This window comes from Lonchura striata, chromosome 12 (genome assembly GCF_046129695.1).
Source record: "Lonchura striata isolate bLonStr1 chromosome 12, bLonStr1.mat, whole genome shotgun sequence".
Taxonomy (NCBI): Eukaryota; Metazoa; Chordata; class Aves; order Passeriformes; family Estrildidae; genus Lonchura; species Lonchura striata.
The window spans coordinates 7482941-7506099 of record NC_134614.1 but is presented as its reverse complement, the minus strand read 5'-3'; the positions used below and the strand labels follow the sequence as shown (position 1 = coordinate 7506099).

At 44.6% G+C, this 23159-nt stretch overlaps 1 protein-coding gene across 4 annotated transcripts in view; it reads right to left on the bottom strand.

Annotated features, from left to right (window-relative positions):
• RBM6 (RNA binding motif protein 6) overlaps positions 1-23159 on the bottom strand; it is a 57835-nt gene that overhangs the window by 22541 nt on the left and 12135 nt on the right. For all 4 annotated transcript variants that reach the window (XM_021529168.2, XM_021529170.2, XM_021529171.2 and 1 more), the window contains exon 6: positions 13025-13098. In XM_021529168.2, coding sequence (XP_021384843.2) covers positions 13025-13098 — 74 coding nt within the window. The remainder of the gene's footprint in view (positions 1-13024; positions 13099-23159) is intronic.

Genomic DNA, 23159 nt, shown 5'->3' with positions numbered 1-23159 from the left:
TTTATCCCAGATAGCTCCTGGTACCTCTTTTTCAAAGTCCTTTTATTGAAAACCCATTACCTACTAGCACTGGGACCATCCACTGTGCCCCACAAGCTTCTATATCTACTTGCTCCCTCCTCAGGCCCCCTCCTGCCTGGTTATCCAGGCCATTTGTCCTTCAGCAGAAGGTGCCAGTCTGCATCCTTTAAGTACCTTATTTCCACAGACACCCCAGCTAGCCTGCTGAGACACCTCCAGTTTTCTTCCTACGGTTTCTAAATTCCCTGGATACCAGCCATCCCCTTTTTAAGCAAGTCCCAGTATCTTTCTACAGCTCACCTCCCCCCACTGATATCCTTTTCGCAAACACACAGAGAAACAGAGAAATTGCTTTTCAGACTATGCCAGCTTTCTATATTTTTAATGCCTGAATTTTGAACTCCAATTCAGTTCCAAGTTAGGACTCTCAAAGTGCTTATCTTTTAAACACAGCATTTGCTTCGCCTGTCAGCACTCTGAGCCCTGCTCTGAGAGCACCAGAACGGTGGGCACAGGCAAGCTCCCAATTACAGCTCCAGGAGGGATAACAGCGATGTGCCGCAGCTGGGGAAAACACACAATGTGCTCAGCACCTCACATGCTCGAGGGCCAGCTTTGGGCAGCAGATGATATGAATAGCTTCTGCATTTCACCCTTTAAGTAGATTTCAACACATCTGAAAGTTTTCTTTATCCAGTGAAGCCAAGTGGACTTTCACATGCCACTCAAGGCCCTAATGCATCTCTTCCTGGCTAATGCTGATCTCCAGCTTCCCTCTCTCCTCTGAAGAGGGCACCTATGCAGATCAGCTTATAGGATCACCAAGAAAGAAGTGGAAATTTTAAAATGAAAGCCATTTCTTTACAGCATGAAGGAGTCAGAAGATTTCTAGATCCAGAGAGTGAGGATCTGGGGACAACAGCTCAAAGAGGGACGAGTTCTGTGCTCTGGCTGTGCTTCCACTCCACAGCTAAAGAGAAGCATGGATGGTTATGGCCAAATAATGAGATAGGTGTAGGAGCCCATGTGAGTTTCTTTAACAGCTGGACTTGATCTTAAAGGTCTTTTCCAACCTAAATGATTCTAAGTCAAACACTCACTTTCATGCTCAGGAAAGTATCAATCAGGTTGCATCCTCTATTTGAAAAATGTACTTAAACTATCAAAACTTAAAGAGTATTTAAATATTTTGCATACTGAGTATCATTATTCATAGATGGCTTTAGGGAAGGATCCACTTGGCTCTGCCTCATCAATATTCCTTGACTTATCACAGGCTACTGCATGGACAATGTCTGAACAACAGCTGCTTCACAGACCCTGTTCTCTCCCAACACAGGGACTTCCCTTCTCTCTCCAAAATGCTGCTCTACTGTCTACTGCCTGGATATATTTCTTGCTTTTTTTTTTTTTTTTTTTTTTTTACATGTCCACCTTTTTCCTGAAAGGTCATCTCATCCCATCTCACTGTTAAACAATATAAAACTTAAGCACATTAGCACAATGCACTAATCCAGCCCAGGACCTTCCTGTGCACCTCCCTCAGGGATACTTTACAATTAGCAATGGCCATAAGGAAGCTGGGAAATAGTGAGGAAACACCCAGCACCTTAATCATAGGTTTGCAGCATAAATATCAAAACCCTAAAGAGCAATCCCAATGCAAAACCATGGTGGAAAAAAAGGCTGCAAAGCTCTGCCTTAAAGGGGTAAGTTTATTGCTAGACAATTCAATTGAGCATTTGAAGACCCCACACACAAACAACACATGTGCTTCCTCTGGAGCATGTACCTTTGGGAACACACACCAATTCCAACACCTGCATAGTGAACAGAACTCAGGGTGTTCAGTGCAGCAGCAAACGTTTGCTAAGAGCACACCAGCTGTGAAGGGGAAGGGTGTGCTCCAGAGGCTCCTCCAGACACACTTCCAAACTCCATTCTTAGGCACTTGGAGCCTTCCCTGGCAGTGCCTTCTCTGCAGCTAGTGCTCAGGCAAGCTCCCTGCAGGACAGCCTCTGCTGAAAGGAAAAGTCCCAAAAACCCTGGGAAGAGGAAGTACCTCTGAAGAAAAGAGTTTTATCCTTAAGGACAACATTTCTCAATATTCCTAGATTCCCAGTTAATGACAAAAATGGGTGTCTGACGCTGCCTCCAAGAGCCCTGCCATTTGCCACCAGCAGTGCAACACTTACCTGTGTCATCCCAATGATGATTCCCAGCAATGTGACCTTGAGGTGGCCTGCCCAAAAGCTATATCCACATCCTTAATGGTCACACCTGGATAGAACATCAAGACAGCTGGCCCACCTTCAGGCTGGCACCTGTACAGATTTCCGTGTCTGAGCAGATGCTGTCTCCTGAGAGCTCTTCTAGGAGCTGATTTGGAAAACAGCTGCTCTAACCTCTTGGGTCAGTATTTGCCAAGAAACCTGACACAGCATGAAAACAGTTACCCAAGCCCTTTGGAGGGAAATGATTTTTCCCTGCCAGCCTGGCTTTGGTGCAACGTAATGCTAGTGGGTGTCACAGTTCCCTGTGGGACACAGCACCTCTTCCTTTCTCAGGGCACTGAGGTTTAAGAGGTTTATTCAGGCAACTGCACTGCACAAAGTCCAGAGGTAAATTCAGATCATTCCTATCTGGTCAGTTCCCAGAACTGCTGAAGAAAGGAATTTAGTGCCTTGTCAGGGTGCAGAAGTAGTGACTCTCCAGGCTCCAAGGCTCTGGTGGCTGACCTCAGCTCTTTGGGAGAGTAGAGCCAGAGAGGTGAGTGTGCAGGACAGCAGTTCCTCTGATAACCCTGGCACCAAGGAAGGAAAAGAACACAGTTCCCTGTTGTGTCACAAGTGCCTCAGCATGGCTGAATTCCTAAGGGATTGGGAAGGGGAAACAGCATGTACAAACATCTCTTTAAACTGTCAGATAAGCAGCACAGTAGTGGGTGGCTCAGATATTGTGACTTGAACCCCCTGTGGGACTTTAATACCTGGGGATTTAATACCTGGTGGCTCAGGACAGGTACTGGCCCATGCAGACTGAGGGCAGCCAAGCACAGGGTACTGCCTGCAGCTCCCTGTGTGCTGCTCACCTCTCTGCAGCACGCACTGGAGCACCAGAGAGGTGATGCTTTCAGCTGCTCTTCTTAGAGCCAGATGGATCAATCATTTCCCTGTCATCAGGAGGTGTCTGTGAAACTTTCTGAAATTCACTTCTTACATTTAGTGATGTGCTCAGTACACACTGGAAGGAAGAAAAAGCAAAGAGCTGAGTTAACACAATGGATGGAGAAGGCAGCAGTGGCAGTGGACACACCAATTCCACATGAACCAGGCCCAGAACAACAGCTTGTCAGGGAAAAAAAATCCAAACCACCTCAGCACTCCTCTCCAGTGATATCACAGGTTGGGAAGAATCAATCAGGCTTTCAAAACCCTAAGGCTATAAACAGTAAAATACCTTAGTCATCATATCATTAATATACAGCTTTGCACCATGAGAAAGCTTCTTAGTGAGACTTCTCAACCTGGTATTAAGTGTATGAAAATACATCTTGGGATTCTTAAGACTTAAAATTACTTTCTCTGTTAACTCTGCTCCTGAGATCCTTGATGGAAAAGTACATCAAATGTTTGCTTGGGCTTTAAATGCCATCCTGGCTTAAATTTGGTTCATGAAGCCCATCTGAATATTGCTAATTTCCTTGTTAGACATGGACTGTACATCACAAAAAACAAAGATTTCCCCTGTTGTCTATGAAAACAGGAGAAAATTACTTTCATTCTCTTGTTCTAAAGACAGCTTCAGAGTTTTAAAAACTTAAATCTTATGTTTACAGCTTTATAGCTTTGACCCTCGTTAAAAATGTAATTCCTTACATGACAGACTTGATTTTAGGCCCCTGTCCTTCAGAAGCTGTTTGTTCATCCTGTGGAAGGCATAACTAACTGAACTTACAAGTGGCCTGAAGCAATGGAGATGCAGGAGAACACTTGGATGCAACATCTGGTAGCTGTCAACACATACACACAGTGCAACAGCACCACAAAATAAACCTTCAGGCAGGATGCTCCTTTACATCTGACAGCTTTTGTTCTGCAGAAGCCAGGAAGAACTTTCCACCTCCATCCTACGACTCCTTGTACAAAACAGCTCCAAGATTTTCCCACACAACCCTCTTCTGGGAGCAATTGTAGCCAGGATTCAGTAAGTTGGTCACACAGTGCTACTGAGGACTTGTCAGTGGCTGTCCCATTCACAGATTCCCTGTCATGACGGAAGAAGACATTCTCCCCCATATGCGAGAGGACTGGGGAAGCTGGTGCCTTTCCACAGCAGTGCAGAGGGATTTTGCCTGCCAGCACTCTCATTGCTCTTCCACCTCCTGTGCTTCCTGGTCCTGCACAGAGGCAGAATGACAGCAAAACTCCTGATCTCTGATCTTGTAGCACACAGTGTTTCTTGTGCTCGCCGTAGGTATTAAAGCTTTAATAAGAGTCTAGAAAGTGCCCTGTGGCTTGCAGGGGAATGGGGTGGATAATAACTCTGTGTCCTCCTGTGTTAAATACTTGTTTCCTTGTTGCCTGTGATTGATGAATAATGACACAATAGCCCATTTAGGCGTGCCACCCCCATTTTCCACTGTAATAATTTCATTTCTAGACAAGAACATTAACAACCCCGTTACAGTCAAATGGAAACAGAAATTCACAAATAAAAGTTGCTGACTGCCAGAGCTTTGATCTTGCATCTTCAAACTTGAATCTGAATTTAATATTTTACTCACATGAGTCTCACAACCCAAGCAGAAAACAGCAAAATGCAATGTATTCCTTTGGAATGAGCCCCGATTCCAGACAGCCGAACTTCCATTATTTAAATTGAAAAGGTCCAATACAAATTCCACTGGGAAGAAAACAGACTAAAATCCACATCTGAAGGGAATTCTAGCTCTCTCTCACTATCAAAACTGTAGATACACAAAAAACATACATGATTTCTGCAGAAGGGTAGGCAGACTATTTCTTTCAAGAGAAGGAAACAGCGGTTCTGCCTTCTTCCTTAACCCCAGGAAGCGAGCAGTTCAACATGCTTTTTCACCTCTGGAGTCAACATTTTACCTTCCTGTTTCAGCAATCCAACACCAACAGTGCATCAAATAATGGAAAAGCAATAAAGCAATCGCTGCTAAAATAGCACAAAAGCATGAACAAACAGTTCTAAGGCTGAAGCTCACAACAACTCATCAAATTAAATTTGCAACATTTTGGTGTGCTCCCACTTATCAAAACAGTCCAGATGGAGTCCTAGCATTATAATCTGGTTCATATGCTTGTAAAACATATCTGGTGTTCCCCTCGACATTGCTGGAATTAGGCTGAGGACTCATTGGATGCAGCCCAACAAGTTATGTCACCTCATTCTCAGTGACGGGTCCTGTGCAAACCATTATGGCAAAACTGTGATAGAAAATGGCCTCACTCTGGAAATGAAAGTTGTGGTGCATTGAGATGTCTTGATTCATGACTGAACCCATCCAGACATTTCCCTCTCACTGCCTGCTCATCTCCCTTAAGACACTTCAGTGGTATCATCAGCACCGTCCACTTCTAAGAGTACAGAGGGAATTTCTGAGTGCAGCCACAGTTTGGTTAGTCACCAGCTTACTTAAAGGATGACTTCAAAAGCATCAAAGCAAATTAGTGGCATGAGTCCTACTACTTTCATATAGGAGCTTGATCAAGGGATTTTACATCCTAATCCAAAATCCCCTTCTGACCATATACACAATTTATCAGCTGCAGCACTACACAATCTGTCCTACACCTGATTTACCATGTTCCTTTGAAGCACTCTGAGGCTACGAGGCACATACCTTCCAAATGCTTACACAGGGATGTATTTAGAGTTTTTACAGATCTTCACAGAAAATCAACTAATGATGAGTGCAAACTCAATTTAAAAGTGTACAGTCTCTGATAAGAAGCAGCCAGCAGTAAACCATAGCTCTGTTTTAAGGTGAAACTGCACCTATATGTAGCATACATAGCATAATCTATGACTAAGATTTCCCCACTGGTACACGATTATTCCATTAACACATTAGAAGGAGAGGACCTGACAGCTACAGAGACAGGGAGCCATCTGTATCCTGCCCATGCATCCAAAGATTACTTCAAATCTTTCCTAGCTCAAGGCAAGATCTCACCTAGAAACGAATTCAAAGGATGAGTGCTCCAGATGCCTCATCACTCAGGAAAATGCTTTGCTTACTGAATGACCAAGCCAAAGCTATTTCTTAGGGAATGCTCTGCCAGTGAGTCCTCTACAACACAACTTGAGCCCTAAGGAAGGGGCAGAGGCAGACTTACCCATGGTACACACTGCACTTGGCAATGCACAGGCAGGACTTCTCAAGTACCCCCCTTTTTACAACATCAGTGCTGGGCATGACCAAAGGTCCAGCTGTCCCATGGTGGTTCCTCACTTTGAGCCACCAGGGCAGGGAATATCCAACCTTTTCCTGCCCAGCAGCTGTGAGTGATGCAACACAAGTACTGAGATATCAGACCACACAGCCAATCAACCAGAGAGGACTGGACACCTGTCTTTTCAATCACTCACAGATCAAATTATTTAAACAAATTTCAGGAAAATCACAATTATTCCCTCCAGCTCCTGGCACTGTAAACAGAACATCTAATCTAACAGAGAACAACTTGATTAACAAAGCGTTTATAATCTACAGGGAAAGAATGGTTATTTCAGAGTTACATCATCACACAGATTTTTTAATGTCAATGGGCAAAAAATTCCAACAAACCCATCACCAGAACAGAAATGCAGCGACCAGGAGGAAGAGCAGTTTCATTTTAGAGAAGGGCAGGGAGAGATACTTTATGTGAAACAACCTATTTATATAGCAGCCCAAGCCAACCTCAGCACACAGAATAGATAGTTCTGTAATATACAGCAATATTTGAGTCCTGAGATAACCCTGCTGGGCCACACATCCCCAGCAGTAATCAAAGATACTGAGGAAGTCCCACTTAAGCATGTGCTGCATGCTCCAGCCAGCTCACCCAGAAGCTGTCCTCTGGGACAATCCCATTGCAGAGCAGCAGCTCAGCAGCAGCAAACACACACAGTCCCCACCACATGGGTAAGGTGAGAAAAAAGGAGGACAAGATTTTGAAATATGAGCAGGGACATGGAGGGACATGGCAAGCTGGGAATCACACAAGTAGAGCAAGAAGATGCAGCTTCACAACTCTTCTAGTGAAAAGTGAACTTATTTTAAAACACATCGGGTAGCATGGTTTGCTTCTTCAGGCAAGGCAGGACAGAGCTGCCAAGAAGGAGGTTGTAGTTTTTTTATCTGGGTAGGGCTGGAGAAAACACATTGATGGGAAGCTGCTATTGGCTGAAAGGAAGAGTGTGTGAAGTCTCTGGCAGAAGATCTCTTACAACCTTCTCTGCCAAAGGAAGAAGGACTAAGAGGATTCACACGGCTTGGAGAGCTGAGATGACAGAAGATGTTAAGAAGACAGAAGAGAAAAAGGTCCAGAGAAATATTTTTGGTACTTCTTGGCAGTTATATTTTACAACAAAAGCCACCCTTCTCCGCACATGGAAGGTCTCTGCAGTACACAGAGATTAAGCCAGTCCTTCCAAACAGGCAATGCATTTATCACAGCTTCATTGCAGGATATACACATGTACACCCACACACACAGCCCTGTCACAGGTCACTGCAGGCAGATCCAACTGCTTATTCACAGTTTAGTGTCTGCCCAGCTCCAGGAGCTCCCCATTGCAGGCTCCCATACTGATCTCAAAAGCTTACAACTCCAATTAAACACCGGTACAATGTGGCGATTAGTGAGACACAAGAGGGAATGAAAAAATGATTGACTCAACATGTCAAGCCTCTGTGATGTAAGACCAGGGTGAACTCATGACAAGGTCACACACTGAATCAGATACAAAAAAACCCAAATCAGCTCTGCTGCCTGGAAATCCACTCATCCACTAGCCTGTGGAGAGAACTTTCCATAGGTCAGGTGGCTCATAAAAATTCCTCCACAATGTGCATGTTTCCCAGACCATTAGGATGTTTACAAAATAAACTGCCTAGGCATACAAGCCTTTCCATCACTCAAAGTGGAAGACTCCAAAAGCAGATTCTAGAAATCCACAATCAAAAGCAGGACAGTCTTCATGGGGGTGAGGGAGAGCAGGAGAAAAGGAGATGTCCTAATGACACAACCTGAGCAAAATCCACACATCTAATATGCAACATGAAAAGCAGAATGCCACCTGTGGATCCGAGGAGGACAGATCAAAAGCAAGGCCATCTCCAGTACCCTTAGCCTAACACACAAATTAATTTCAGTGTATTTGTGGACATGCCACCACCACCCTCAACTGCAGGTTAAAGCTAAAGAGACAGAGTAACCCTGTCAAGAGAATAAATGATGGATACCAGACAGCCTGTGAAAATGCATTTGAGGCAGGTGTCATCTTCTATTACAGAGGGAACCTGGCAGATTCTAGAAAAATAATTCCACACTCCACAATTAGGCACATTCTACCAAAAGGAAAGCAATTCGTTTTGATGCTTGGGCACACATTTTCTTTTACAAATTGCAACACACTCCCTGTACCGCAGGCTTCAATAAATACCCCAAGATTACAGGTCACAGGAGAAGTTCCATTCTCAGGATAAGCACATGCTCCTTCTTTATTTAATTGGGAAGCCACACAGAGCTGTGGCTTGTTACTGCAAATGTTTTCAGGACAGAAAGTCCTAAGCTTTGCTTGCTTGTCACAGCATCTTGTGGATTTTAACACCAACAGCTACAGTGAAAAGCCTGTGAAATCTGATCTGCACCAGAAGTTCTGTTCACACAGAATACAGAAAGGCCCTGCAGTGAATGGATACAGAGGAATAGGCTCAGAGCAGGAGAAACACACAGTTGATGTTTGTAGTTGCACAGGAGTGGGACATGCTTCAAGTGAGCACCCACCAAATCCAGTAAGAATCCCTCTTACTCTCTCCAGTAAAAAAAAAACAAGCAGGGAGTGGAGACACTGGTGTGCTCAGCAAGCTGAACCAGGACAGCACTGCAGGGAAACTGCTCTGACAAGTGTCAGCCTCAGTGCAGGAAGGCACGAGAGCAGGTCTTGAACAACCACTCCAGCACATGCCTGGACACCTGCACAATAATGTAGAGTGTATGCATTTTTAAAAGTTCATGCTATAGCTCTCCTCTTGCCCTCTTTCTTAAGAAACAGGAGGAAAGGATCACAAAATTGTTAGTTAATAGCAATAAGCTAGGAAATATTCATGCAGCCAGTGTTGCTATGTTTGAGGCCTGAGCTAATTTTGAGACAATACTACACAGTCAGTTGAGATAAACCATTTGCTCCAGAGCTCAAAAAACCCCTCTTGCTTCCGTGTGTATAACAACCAAATCCATTTCAGTGAAAACGCTCAAAGAATTAAAACATGCAAGCAGCAGAGACAGGCTCCTTCCATTTCTGCTCCTCCTGCCTTTATACACACAACTGTACACAAAGGGTACTTAACTTCCCACCTGATTTTCTCACACAAGTAACATGCTCATTATGTCTGTTCTTTTCTACACATGAAGGAGGAATTCAGTAAGATCCCATGCCTATGGACAAGTGCAGCCATGGGATGTATTCCCAAAGTTGCTTCCAAGAAGCCAACCTGCTGCCCTCAGACAGGAACGCTACTACACCAGGGGCTACACCAAAGAAACACCAAGTGCCACATAACACCCTTTCAAAAATAAGAAAAAGGAAGGGAAAATTATTTAGGAGAAATCATGCAACTTAGCAGACAGAAACCCCCATTTTCCATTCAAAATTACTTTCTCCCCAACAGAAAAGCTCATTGCAGACAGAAAAGGTCTCACACAACTCAAGTGACAGCCACTGTGAAACAAAAGGCCACCAGGAGCATCACCAACCATGAGGCTGCTATAAGGGCTGGATCTAGGCTCTGCACAACAAATCAACAGCTCATCTGCCCTGCCAGGCAGAGCCCCCACAAGGCCAGTGGGAGAGCCAGCACCTGGCACTGCACTCATCCAGCCCTGTTCCCAGCACCTCCATGCTGGGAATAACAGCAACCCAGCACCTTCCATGCACATTAGGTGGGACCTTGGCACTGGAATAAGTTGCCAATGCAACAATCAACGAGTCAAAGCAATTAATAAGGGATCTATTGTCATTACTTTAACTGAGGCAGTTAATACACATGGAATGAGAGTCTCCTGCAAAATTAGGGCAACACAGAATATGGGTGTTTCCTTATCACAATATATTTAACAGAAAAGCCCCCTCAAATCTCAGCAGTCACGTATACATGCTAAGATTTACTGAATGGAGGGAGTTGAACCTGGTAAATCTGTAGTTTGCAAGTCTGGCAATGATCTTAAGTGGGTGCTGGTGTGTGTTGAATAAAACAAAAGGATTTCACAGTATCAGAATGATACAATATAGGGATGTAGCAAATTGTTCTTCAGGCAGGGGCAGTTCAACAGGCATTAAACAGCATCAAAAATGTTGGTTTTGCACAAGCTATTTATTCCCAGCCTCTAGATGCCTGAGAAAGAGGCAGGTTGACTAGTGAGGGACCAGCATGTCGCTTGCTATTTATGCTCTCACAAGTGACTGAATTTGACAGGGACGGTTGATAACCTTCTGAAAATAACTGAACTATCAAAGAATCTGTGTCTTAGCTAACACAGGTTTTTGGTTTTGCAGCTTGCAAAAATGCAGACTCTCGGTCTAAGGAGATGATCTTGCAACTCTACCCTGGAAGTCATTGAAGTGGAATGTCTATTCTCTAGGGACAATTCATAACTCCCTTTCTGAAGATCTCTATTTGTCTCTTACTGAGAATTTTAAAGTCACCTATTTCCTTTGCAGTATGTCAGGTACAGATACTGCTAGGTTTTTTTTTTTTTTTAATTTAGGTAATTAGAAGGGCTCTTTTCTATGTTCAATCAAAAGCAGATTAGACAAGTTAACCTATGTGGGGCAATTGAGAAGTTACAGCTCTCCTGACCAAATGCATGTAGCTTGGGTCATCCCAAATTCCACATTTCCAACTTCTCTACTGACTACTGTAGGTCTACTAAAACATGATGAAGATTGGCATATGGAAGCTTGGGAGATGATCTCTTCCAAGCACTCCATCTTTCAGCATTCATCTGCAAATACACAGAGCCAGGTATAGCAGGAAGGAAACTGGAAGACTTTCATACCCTGTCTGTTTTTAGCACATCCCAGGTGTGTATGGCTGGGATCTCAACTCCTGTCAGTAGCAGGGAAGGGAAGAACAGGAAAGCATTCCTCAGCCTGAATTACTGCTGTAACTGATGCTGGGGAGGTCAGTGTAAGCAGCAGTGGAACAGCAGCCAGATCCTCTTCCCATGCATGTGTGTGCAGTGATTTACTGGGCACCTGCAGGCACTCAGTTCAGCTTAAGGATTGGTGCCTACAGGCTCTCTGCTGGAGCAATGGACCAAACCTGATCAAGTGAAAACATCTGCCCAATTCCATATACTCTAAATGGGAGAAAGGGCAGAGCAGGTATCAACAATCAGAAAAAGAGGGATACTTGGGAACTGCTCTTGCATAGGAAAATGTTATTTTCTGTGAGCAGAATGGTGGAGAGAATATGGAGAGGCATTTGGGTAAAAGCAGTGTCATCTATAATTATAGATTCCCCAGTGACAACAAAATAAATTGGGAATTGTAGGAACACTGAAGGGAAAATAAAAGTTGTCACTGATGGTAAAAGTAATAATTAATTCTGGAGCCTTCTCTCTCTCTGCTCCTCACCACCACCTCAGTGGGAATGTGCCAGGCTCTTTCCCAGCAACAGAATTATTTCTGTAAAACATTTTTGTAAGTTGCAATACCTCTGTAACTGAAAATAGAGGCAAATGCGAGTGCTTAGTGGGACCTTTGAAACCCCAGCTGTGAAGACTCATTAACTGTAAGTACATTTTTGCAGATGCACAGCTCTGAATCTGACTCATAACTCTCCTCCCATGACAGCAAGATCCAGGATTCAGGTAAAAAGGCTTAAGATAATTGATATGGATCCTTACTCAGGCAAATTAGGAGGAAGAAAGCAGCAGAGAAGAGACTTAAGGGATATGATGAATGAAGGGGGATCAGACGTTGGCTCTGTTGAGGGATCCGTCGTTTGCAGTTCCAAGGCACAAGGAGGGCAGTATGAGATGGGAATCTATGTTTTATCTAACAAATTTTATGTATCTTGCTCTTGTATGGGAGAAAACAGTTCTGGCTTCAAATATGAGGTCAGAGTAAAGGCCCCTCTTGAATAGTTACTGGGGATTTCAGTAATTTAGTCCTTTCAAGGGCTGGAAATGTTCAGGTTTACCAGGCTCAACTGCACATGAGGGTAGTCCTTGTGTCTGCAGCTCCGGGTTGCCAAAGGACAGGATAGGTATGGGGGGGATGCACAATTAAGCATCTCTCCCACATATAAGGCATATGGCAAAGTGGAGCACTCAAGTCACAGCTGACTCAGAGCTGCACACGAGGGTATGCACCTACAGTCACGTGCACGTGTGTGTGCACCAACAGCCGGGGGAAGCGTTTACTGCCAGCACAGCTCTTCCCCACTGCCTTTCAGTGAGTACAAAAACAGCAGGGTCAAAGCCTGCAGTAGGAGTCTGTCAGCCACCAGCCTCTGACTGCAGCCAGTGTGCTGACACACACCAGGGAGGAGGGCAGACCACTTGGCGTCCAGCAGCTCTTTCCCGCTGGCATTTCTAAGCCTGATACAAGATTCTGGTAACAACAACATTTAAACCACGGTGTTGTGTATTATACAAGAACAGATCTTCCTTCACAAAAACTTCATGGCTTTCCACCACCCCACCAAAAAAAAATTAAAAATCTTCTAGCAGCATTGACCGAATTGTAAAGCAACCTGGTTGGCTTCCATGCATCCGATGGCCTCTTCCAAGAGTGAAAACTCCACGCAGACATAGCCATAGTCGTAACCTGGGGACAGCATTTAAATACAGACGGGAGTCATGTTAGTGCCTTGTCACACAGAAAGCCACATTAAATAATCAATTTCCCTTTCCCTCCAATGACAAGCCCTCTAACCACCACCCCTCTACCTCAGAATGAAAAAGAAAGAAACCAGGGACTAGCTGGATGATGATTAACTGTGCAGTTTACCATGAATGTTAAGAGTAGTGTTCCCACTTTCCCTTACACAACCCAGTGACAGTCACACCCTTTCTTAGGGCAAGAAATAATTGCTTTGCTGTTTGTTTTTTCTAAGTCATAGTGACTTTCCATTGCCAGTTTCACACGTTGTGCTACCTTGGAGGCAGCACTCTCCAATAAGTGTTGATAAATCATTTCCAAGTACCTTGCTGCAGATGTATTTTACACGAATAGCCAGCATTTTAATTGGGCAATATTTCAGAAAGCACTAACACAATTTCTTTGCCTTTGCTATTTTTCTTTCAACACCTGCTTACTTTTTGAAGTCCAATCCCTTGCATTATGAAAAAGTGCAGCTGAGCAGGAATAAGAACTCCAGCTTTCTCATTTTGGTATAGATATCACTGCACACAAGAGGGTGTGGGAGCTTTAAGTTTAGATTCAAGAAACTACAGAGCCTTTACTCTTCTCACTCCTTGGAAAGCTGTCATCTCCACCACTGCAGAAGGGATCCACTGAATTAACTGTGTACCTGCACTGAAATATGTCCCAAAGTAAAGTGCAGGGTGAACACTACAGAATCTAAGACCAACTCAAGATCCATGCCCGATGTTGAAACTATCTCCAAGAACTAAAGCACTGAGGAACAACCTAAAGTCACAACCTCACCCTTCATGTGTGAAGGCCACCACACTCCAAAACAGTACTTTCCAGATGATCACAGGCAGAGATTATCCTACATGGGCATAAGCAGTGAGAGGGCTTGGCTCCCTCCTCTTGCTGCTCTTTTGGCTGGTTTGGAGCGAGAGTGAGGCTGGTCTGCATGTGATTTGTGCCACTTTAGGCACCTAGCTGGCCTGGTGAAGAGTTTGTCTTCCCTCCTACTCCAGTATTTTCAACCCAGTTGTGTATTTGGTTCCTCAGCCCCCCACCTTCCATGAAAAGGTAACTCCATGCATGCTTCTCTCAGGCAAGGCATTCCAGTCTCCTGGAAAACAGCCCCCATCTCCCTCAAGCCTCTGCCTAAGAGCATTTGCTGCACTCTAGTTTTTCCTTCTCTCCCGCTCTACCATCTTTTGTACCTTACCATATCAAAGACTGGATCACACAAAATTATTTCATCATCAAGCCCTACGGATTTTTTTTAATATTTTTATTTATTTATTTATTCTGGGAGCTCTTTGCATCCTGTTCTAACAACACAATCCTGACTTTGCAGCTTTGCACCTTTGCCTCTAATAACAAGACTCCAATTTGAATCTAGCACCTCTTCCACCTCAGAGAGGAATTGATTTCCCTTTCCCATATTATTTTAGTCAATATAATTATGTTAAATGGAAATTTATCAATCTGTATGCTGTTCAGCTCAGTGGAAGATGCAGTCCAGCAGCACAACATCTGTGGTGGAAGGCAGCTAAAGGCACTTGACACTCATACATCAAGTGGGCACCTGGAACTAGAGGTGTGGTTTCAGCTGGCAGAATTGACAGAACTAAATTGATTCAGCTGTTCCCCACAGCTTCCATTCTGCTCTGCAGTACAGCCACACTGGATCACATTTTGAAACTGAAGTTCTCCTCTCTGCAGAAGGCAGCTGCTCTCCAGAAGCAGTGCTGCCCCTTGCTGGGAGACTGCTCTGAATGCCAGGCAGACACCTCTGCTACTCCATGCACAGTGTGCAGCCTCACATGGTACAGTTTAAAGCCTTACTCAAATCCAGAATTCTCAAGTCACTTCTTTCTCTTCTGTTTAGAGAAGGGCTGCATGAATGATATTTGTCAGCCCATAAGGCTCCTCATTCCCCTTCAGAGAGGATTTTTGAAAGCTTGCTGTAATCAGTAAGGCAAGATCAGAGCACTATCTTACTTCCATGTGTAGGAGACCGCACAAGAAACACAAAGCAAGATTGCTGAAGTTTTCATTCTATTTGTTCTGCAATAAGAGGATGTTTACATCCCAGTCCTCATGAAGGGAATGAGTAGTTTAGACATGGATTTAATCCAGCATGACAGAACTGAAAGTGCAAGGCTGAATGTTATACACAGATACAAAAGCTCAGACACTTAGAGGAACGTATGCCAGAGGATCATTCCAAGCATTACATGGAGACAGTTAAGGGGAAGCTGAGCACATTTCTCCTTCTGCACTTTCCCCTCCACTGCTCTCCCCCACCAAACTCACAAACATAGCAGCAATAACATGTACAAAAACAATAACCATGGACCCCATATCCTGCCAAAATGCAGCTCCAGGGCAGACATTCAGCTCTTGTGGTCAGCTCACAGAGGGATGCAGCGTTCTGGAATTCACTACAAGCTGTCCTTGCACAGACAGCACCAAAGTAGTGATGCAAGAAGAGAGCAGCCTGGAGCCACTTGCTGAAAACCACTGCTGAAGATGTGTGGGGGCTTGACACTTTTCCCCTCCCCCAGATCCAGAGCTTTGCATGGATCTGACAAGCACACTCAGGATGTGAGAACTACAGAGTAACATCAGCCTTGGGCTGCACGCCACCCCTGCTCTGCCCCCCCTGCCCCCAGCTCCTCCAGAGCATCCTTCCATTTTAGGCCATGGCAGGCAGGCAACTGAAATGGAAGCCTGTGGAACAATGGCACCACACCTTCCAAATGCAGTCGCTGCTGACTTTTCCACCATCTGCAACAATCACATTACCCAGAGGACAACATTTGAAACAAAACCAAGTGGCTCAAGGCTGGTTCTTAAGAGGGAACAACTACAGAGGCTTCTGCCACCAACTGTTGTTGTGCCTCTTCCCTGCCTCCTCCAGAGGGCTGGTTCAGTCTGCGTAGCAGCTGCTGAGCTTGGATATTTTTTTTTCCAAAGCCTTCACACAGTTTGCCTGTCAGAATGCCAACAATTTAGGTGCTGTTACCAGAAGCAGGGCATGAGATTCTGATAGGGGAACAGGGCCAGGCATCTAATGGCAGGAACTGGTTCCACAGGCATCCCAAGGTAAGCAGTGCTCCCCTGTGAGACCTCTTGGACACCCTCTGGTATTCTTCAGGCCACAGCAGTAAAACCAAAGCAATCAAACCAGCAAAGCAAAACCACTGCTGAAGAACAGTGGTGTGGTTTTTGACTCAAAGAGGCCTAACTTCACATGCAAGGTTTCACATGAAGATAAAAATCCTGGCTTCTTCACCTATTGATCAGTACAATACTACAGTTTCAAGATGCACAAGAAATTATAATGGAGTAATGATTTGCAGAAGTACATATGATCAACATAAATTCTGTCAAAAGGAAAGAAACCCTTGTGTGATATTTCCCTCACACACTGAGCACGCTGCAGCACAGCTATACTGTCCAAATGATCTTTCCAACAGGAACACTTGAACTTGCCCAGATTTTGGCCCTAGCACAGCCATAAAATACGCACGTCCTCATCTCCCCCTGTGTTTTAGGTCAATTGTGTAAAAGGACTCTTGTACCTTATTTAGCTACTTCCTTTCAGCTGTGCAAGTCTACAGTACCACAGGCTGTGTACGACAGATGAAATCAGAATGCAAGGAGAGTATGCACGTAGATTGCAGAAGACTTCTGCTTTCCCTTAAGTGCTTCTATGTATACACAATCCTTCACGGATGCTCCCAAAGCATGCTCGGCTGTCTTCTGCACTGAAAATGGCACAAACGCTTAATACTTAGGAGTAGGGACACATTTAGAGCTCCAGGAAGCTGCTCTGTGAGCACTGGAATAAGGAACATTCTGCCTCTGAAACAGACGTGTCTTAGCAAAGTGAATTTTGACAGCAAATGGAGGGTCCCTGCTAGCATGCAAAAGTTTGGCTAAAAATCCTGAAAGCCTGCCTTAAAATTACTGTTCTTTGGCTTCAGATATAGAGATCAAAGACTTGAGATTTAAAATAAGTCCTGTCTCTATACAGACACAGTTTCTACTGAACAACTGACACACAGTAATGTGTTACTTCACCATAGTTTGTTATATCAAAGATCTAAATAAAGGAAAACCACAATGTTGCTCTCATAGGGGCTGTAAGCAGTGTGAAGACAAAAAAAAATATCTCTGGAGTTTCAGAAGACCAAATGAAAAGATCCTGTAGTGACAACAGCCCTGTCTGTGCCAAAGCAAAGATAGTTTTGGAAAGAAGGCAGGATGGCAACATGACAAAGGCAGCCAATCCAAGAGGCAAGCCAGCTTTTTAGTTCTAGGAATGAGCATGCACTCAGTGGTGCTCTGCACAGCCCCAGCAAGCTTAGGGCATTAGGTCACCTCATGTCTATGGGGAGCCATCACCTGCCTTTGCAAAAACAACTGTGACAAACCCCCAGTTGCTCTGGTGCAACACAAAGATGTTCTTTCTCTAGGACAAGAAGAAGATGGTCTCCTATTAAAGTAACTCCATGTGACAGCTCACCAAAGGACACTACACTAATCTGGGCAGCTGAGCTACCTGCCAGCATGGTGGAGGTCCCTGCATCTGCCAGGTGTGGCCAAGCAGCCTCAAATCAGGGCAGATAGATGCAATGCAGTCTCCACAGGCAGAGAGGTTCCCCTCCATCACTACAACACTTGACTTGTGTTTTTTCACCTAGGATAGGACAGAACTACCACAGAAGAAAAGCATTTGCAGTTCTGGAGACTTCTAGGATTCAGAGAGATGGCACATTAAAACAGAGCCATGGCCAGTAGCTGAAGCAGGAGATTCTTGCTGCTTGCTCCCTCCAGAGACAGCTTGGCAGAGCAGGGTGAAGTTGAGGAAACTCCATAGAGTTTCACCCATGCTAGAGAAGAAAGATCTACTGCTCCAAGGGCAGCTACAGACTGTGAAGGCCTTCTATATCCCTGAAGGAATCTGTGGTCTCAAACACTGACATTTGGGGAGATCAGGTAATGGAGACAGGGACTGTGCACCCTGTTCTCAGAGAACCTGCCATTCTGTGATTGAAAGGAAGATCTACATCATGAGTGGGAGATTTTGGCAATGTGCCCATGACCCCACGCACAAGATTTACCTGCTTCCTCCAAGGAAAGATGCAGATGTAGGTCATCCATACCAGAGTGAATAATACTGGAGAACACAGGGCTTTCTCTGGATCTCTGTGCTATTACTGGGCTACTATTAGGAGGCATCATACACTCCATGCTTCCAAGAAAACAGGAGCTCCTGGACATGCTCAGGAATGGCTGTACCTGTGTTTACTCAGCAGGCACTGCCTTTGCAATGAGGATGGGCACCAGGGTAGTGCCTTCCATGGCAGGCAGAGGAAACAAATCTGTCCAACCAGTCTGAAAAGCTGGAGGGCACCCCCACAGCACGGCAGGGATGGTGGCAATATATCTATGTTACCACAGAAGCCAAAATCATGAGCTCTCTCAATACCAGCTTGTGGATTCTGAGCATCCATAAATATGTCAGATCTCTTTACTGCACAGATAAATTGGTCTTCAGAGCTACTAAAGCTGAAGAGCTGTACTAGAATAAACAGGACAATCTGCAACAAGCCATATCCCCAATCCCTTTCAAAGGCTGAGAATTTACAAGCCACACCTGCTGCTGGGAAAAGGCCTGTCACTTCCTGCTGTCCCTCTGTGTAAAGTACACTCTTACACACTTACTCATGACAGAGAACAACACTGAAACCACAGGAAATTAAACAGAACTGTATTCTGAAAAATAGTGCACTACAGTCCATCCTCCATCCTGGAATACAAGACACAGGAAGGACCTGCCTAAGACACCCTCAAAGGCAGACACCAGCAGCTCCATAAACTAAAGGAACTACTACAGTCAGAGCCCCAAATAGTTGTCAACTCTTCTTGGCCTAAGGAAGATAGTTTATACACAGCACAAAGGAGAGGAGGGGGAAAACCTCAATGCTAAGATTGTACACACTGTAGTTTTATTAAAGACAAAGTACATTATGCTTGTACAGAAACCTGGAATCTGAGGAATGTTGGGCTTTCACTAGACTCCATGAGAGAGGACTGTGAGCTACAGACCTGGGAAGATGTTCCACTCAGAAACTTGGTTTTAAAGTGCTGCTAAAGTGAACCTGGATATATGACTTATCATCTTAGCACAAAGTAATCAAGGTAATGTCAGTACACTGTGCAAAGCCTTGAAGTTTTGCTCCAGAGATGCAAAAGGAATGAGCACCTTCATCAAAATGGATTCTGCATGTCAAAAGGCTCTGAGCATGTTTTATGGATAAATGTGTTTGTTGCATTTTTGGAATAGGCCTTATAACCCTGAACCAAGGTTGATCACCATCACAAACACTGACTCAGACCAGATTTGTACTTCCTATTTCCTAAGCCATCACATCACAGATAAGGAAAGAGGAGCAAGAACACCTTTTGATTCCAAGAGACAACACACTAGTGTCCTGAAACCAAGCAAGGCAAGCTAAAAGCCTACTGCCCACACAGCTGGGAAAACTGGCAAGAACTGCTATTGATGACCATGGACTAATTCCAGCTAAGTGTATTTTTTGGTTCTTGGCCAGCTATTCTGGCTACAAACTAGACTCAGTTGGTTTAGGCAGATCAGTGCTGAAGACACTTCCACAAGTCCTGGCAGGTGAGCCCTGCAGCCTGCAGAACCCTGCTGATGACTGGGGGATCTGACCACACCTCAAGGGGAAACTCCTTGTGTGCTACAGCATCTCCTGAGCTCAGGGATGGTCACCTCAGCTCTCAGCAAATGCCTGAGGTCTGCATGCCTCAGTCATGGCTGATGCTGCAGACTGGGCCACACAAAGCACTAAGCACAGCAACAGGAGATAATTTGTACTATGCTGCATCAGCACCACCCTTGATGGTGAGCCAAGCTGTCCTCTGTATAATTAGCACAACAGGCCAGATGCCCCTCTCCACCACAGCATGTGCTAGAGCCATCCCACAGCATCCCACAGCATGTGCTTTGTACCAAACCCAACAATCCAAATCCTTGTGGGACCTAGTCCTCATCTAACTCCAGAGGGCTGGTGTCAAGCCCTCTGTATGGGGAAGCCATCAGCTCACCACAAATCCATGCTTTGGAAATGTTTCCCCTTTGGCACTGCATTACTCCAGAAAGGAAACAAAAAGGTTTCTGTTTTGCACAGTTCCAGAAACACTCCCTCCCCTTGCAGAGGAGCAGCTTACCTCTCCAGTCCTACCTAAGGCTGAGAGCTGCAGCACGATGGCACCTGTGGCAGGAGCAACATCTTGCCAGCATTTCTGGCCTCCAAGAGCAGCCCTACCCAAACACCAGCCACAGCAGGGCAGCTAAAACCCTGTTATACGTGGGCCTGACAAATGCACAGCTAGGTCTGCCTCAAGGGAAAGGTGATCTCACTGCCTTGGAATGCACTCCAGCCATGGAAAATGGAGAAGTTATCCCTACTGAGGAGAGGTCCACCAATTTTAAAAGAAAAAAAAAAAATTACACCAATTTTTCCATCATGAGCTGGAAACTTCTGGACCCTTGGCTTACGAGTTTTAGCAAAATGTAACACAAAAATACAATTCTGAATTCCAGAGGCTTCCTGATATATTCTTGAAACCAATGATTCACTGTTGTGATATACAAGATAGACTGCACTTGGAAGGAGAAAAAAAAGCAGCACCTTTTAAAGATTTATCTAAGGGGCTTATTAATATTTAACAGGGCACCAATGCGGCAGAGCTTAGAGAGAACAAGCAAGATAATCCAGTTTCTTGTAGGACTTGGCCGAGGCAATTTTAAGTTTAACACAGGGAGGGATAAGGGAAGCAGTTGCAAGCACCACATAAGGGGCTGGTCTGGAGAAATGAAACAGAACAGGAATGCTAGGGCAAGAAGGTGGCTGAGCAAGCAATAAAGTACATTTAGTGGCAGTAATACTTGCCAAAACAAAAGCTTTTCAAAATGGAGCAGGCAGCTGCCATAAAGCAGCTCATGTTTTCAGGTGACACTACATTTCCTGGGTGTTCCTTCACCACAGGAAGAAGCCTGTCCTTGAGCAGGAGTCACCTGTGTCCATATGAACATTGCTCTGTCCTCAAGCGTTACTGCTGCTCAGGGAGCTTCTACCTGCTCCAGGCATTCCTGTTCCACAGGTGCTTTGCTCCTCAGGGGTGCTCTATTGTGTTCCCACACACACACACCCAGGGTTCAAAAACGAGTACTTGCAAAGGTCAAAATAGGGTTCAAAAACCCAAACCTCCCAATTTCTGAAGTGCTGTGCTAATTTACAGAGTACATAAAGGGGCTGGGATAGATCTCACTGCTCCTGTTGACTAGAATTCAGCTCACCCGGTCCCTCCAGGGCCACTTCAGAGCTCATCTCCGCCCTAGTGAGAGAGTCCATTCTCCAGCAGGCTCTCCTAACCCAGCAAAAATTTTTCTCAGTTCTCCAGATGGGCTTATGGAGTGAACTAGAAAAGTCTTGTGGGCTGTCAGCCATTTCTCAAGCTCACTTTCCCTGAACAGCTTTCACAGCTGCTGGTACCAAACTAACACGAATCCTGCTTGGAAAACACATGTTCCAGGCTTGTCACACTGCATGCTGCATCCAGGAGAACAATTTGAGCAGAAGGCTCAGTGTGGCTTGTGCTTTCACTTATTACTTTGGACACCACTGCAGTGTCCTTTAACATAAGGCTGGCTCCATGTGCTTCCTTCTCCAGGGCACACATGAGTGACTCAGCCAGAGTTCTGTGCACATCAGACCCTCAAGATGAGATCTCAGGCTTATGTCTGACATTAGTCAGGGAAGTAGAAATAAAGCCTGATGAAAATCAGGCAGGAGGTAAGTTTTAAATATCATCAAAATCAAAACCAGGGCAAGGTGTGTTCATGTTAAACTCTTCAAAGGTCAAAAGGGATCACCTTCAAGTTCCTGGCAGTCAGCACCAAGGCAGGAGCATGGACAGTAAAAGGAGGAGGAGAGACCCCATTCCATGAGCAGCCAGTGTTGTCACACACTGCACTAACACCTCCAAGGAGGGGACACCACGGTGTAAAGACACACGGAAGCCCTGAGCCCAGCAAACAGAGTCAAGCACCTTCAGAAGGGATGATCACAATCTTTTCCCAGAGAGCTGCTGACAAGCCATCACCACAGGCATCTACAGGAGCAGTGGGATATCCATGCTCTGCCTCCACACAAGGCTCCAGGATATAATGCACAGCAAAGCAGCTGATAGTCTTTGAGAAGGCTCCATGGTCACCTCAAGGTTTGTTCTTTGCAAAGATTAATTGGACAGACATGACCAAACACACTTGAGAATGCAAGCTGAAAGATTTAATATAGTTATTTCTGCCAAGGCTTACACATCATATTGGAAGAAGCCCTCTTCCCCCCAAAAATGGATTTGGCGCTTTCAGTCTGAATCTACAGGCATCAACTCAAAAATCTAACTGATGGAAATTACAAGTTAATGTCTTTTAGGGTAATACTATAAAGTCTGACTTTGACATTTTATCATTGTAAATATCTGCCTCATTGATTTAAATAGAATTACTATGCCACTTCTTAAGGTCTCTCACTGCCTTGTTTAAAATCTAGCCATCATTTCAGTTTGTGGGCTTCAGAGACAAAATAATCTAAAGAATCAACAGCTTGAATGCATACCAAAATCACACCAGGTATATTAAGAACAGAGTTCCATTCTCAGCACAGCCTTCAGTGAAAATAGACTTTCCTTCGCACATACAGAGTATGTAAAAAAAAGGAGCTTTATAAAGAAATTGAGCTGCTTTTTCCAAGAAAAATCAACCATATCTTTTTCCCCAAATGAGAAAGAGTCTTGTAAAAGATCATACAGTAGAATCATTACACTGAAGCTGCTGAGATAAGCTTTATGATAAGCATTATCTTTTTGAGAAACTGATCCGAACCTCACTCATTTTGAGTTAATTGCGTATTATTTGTTAC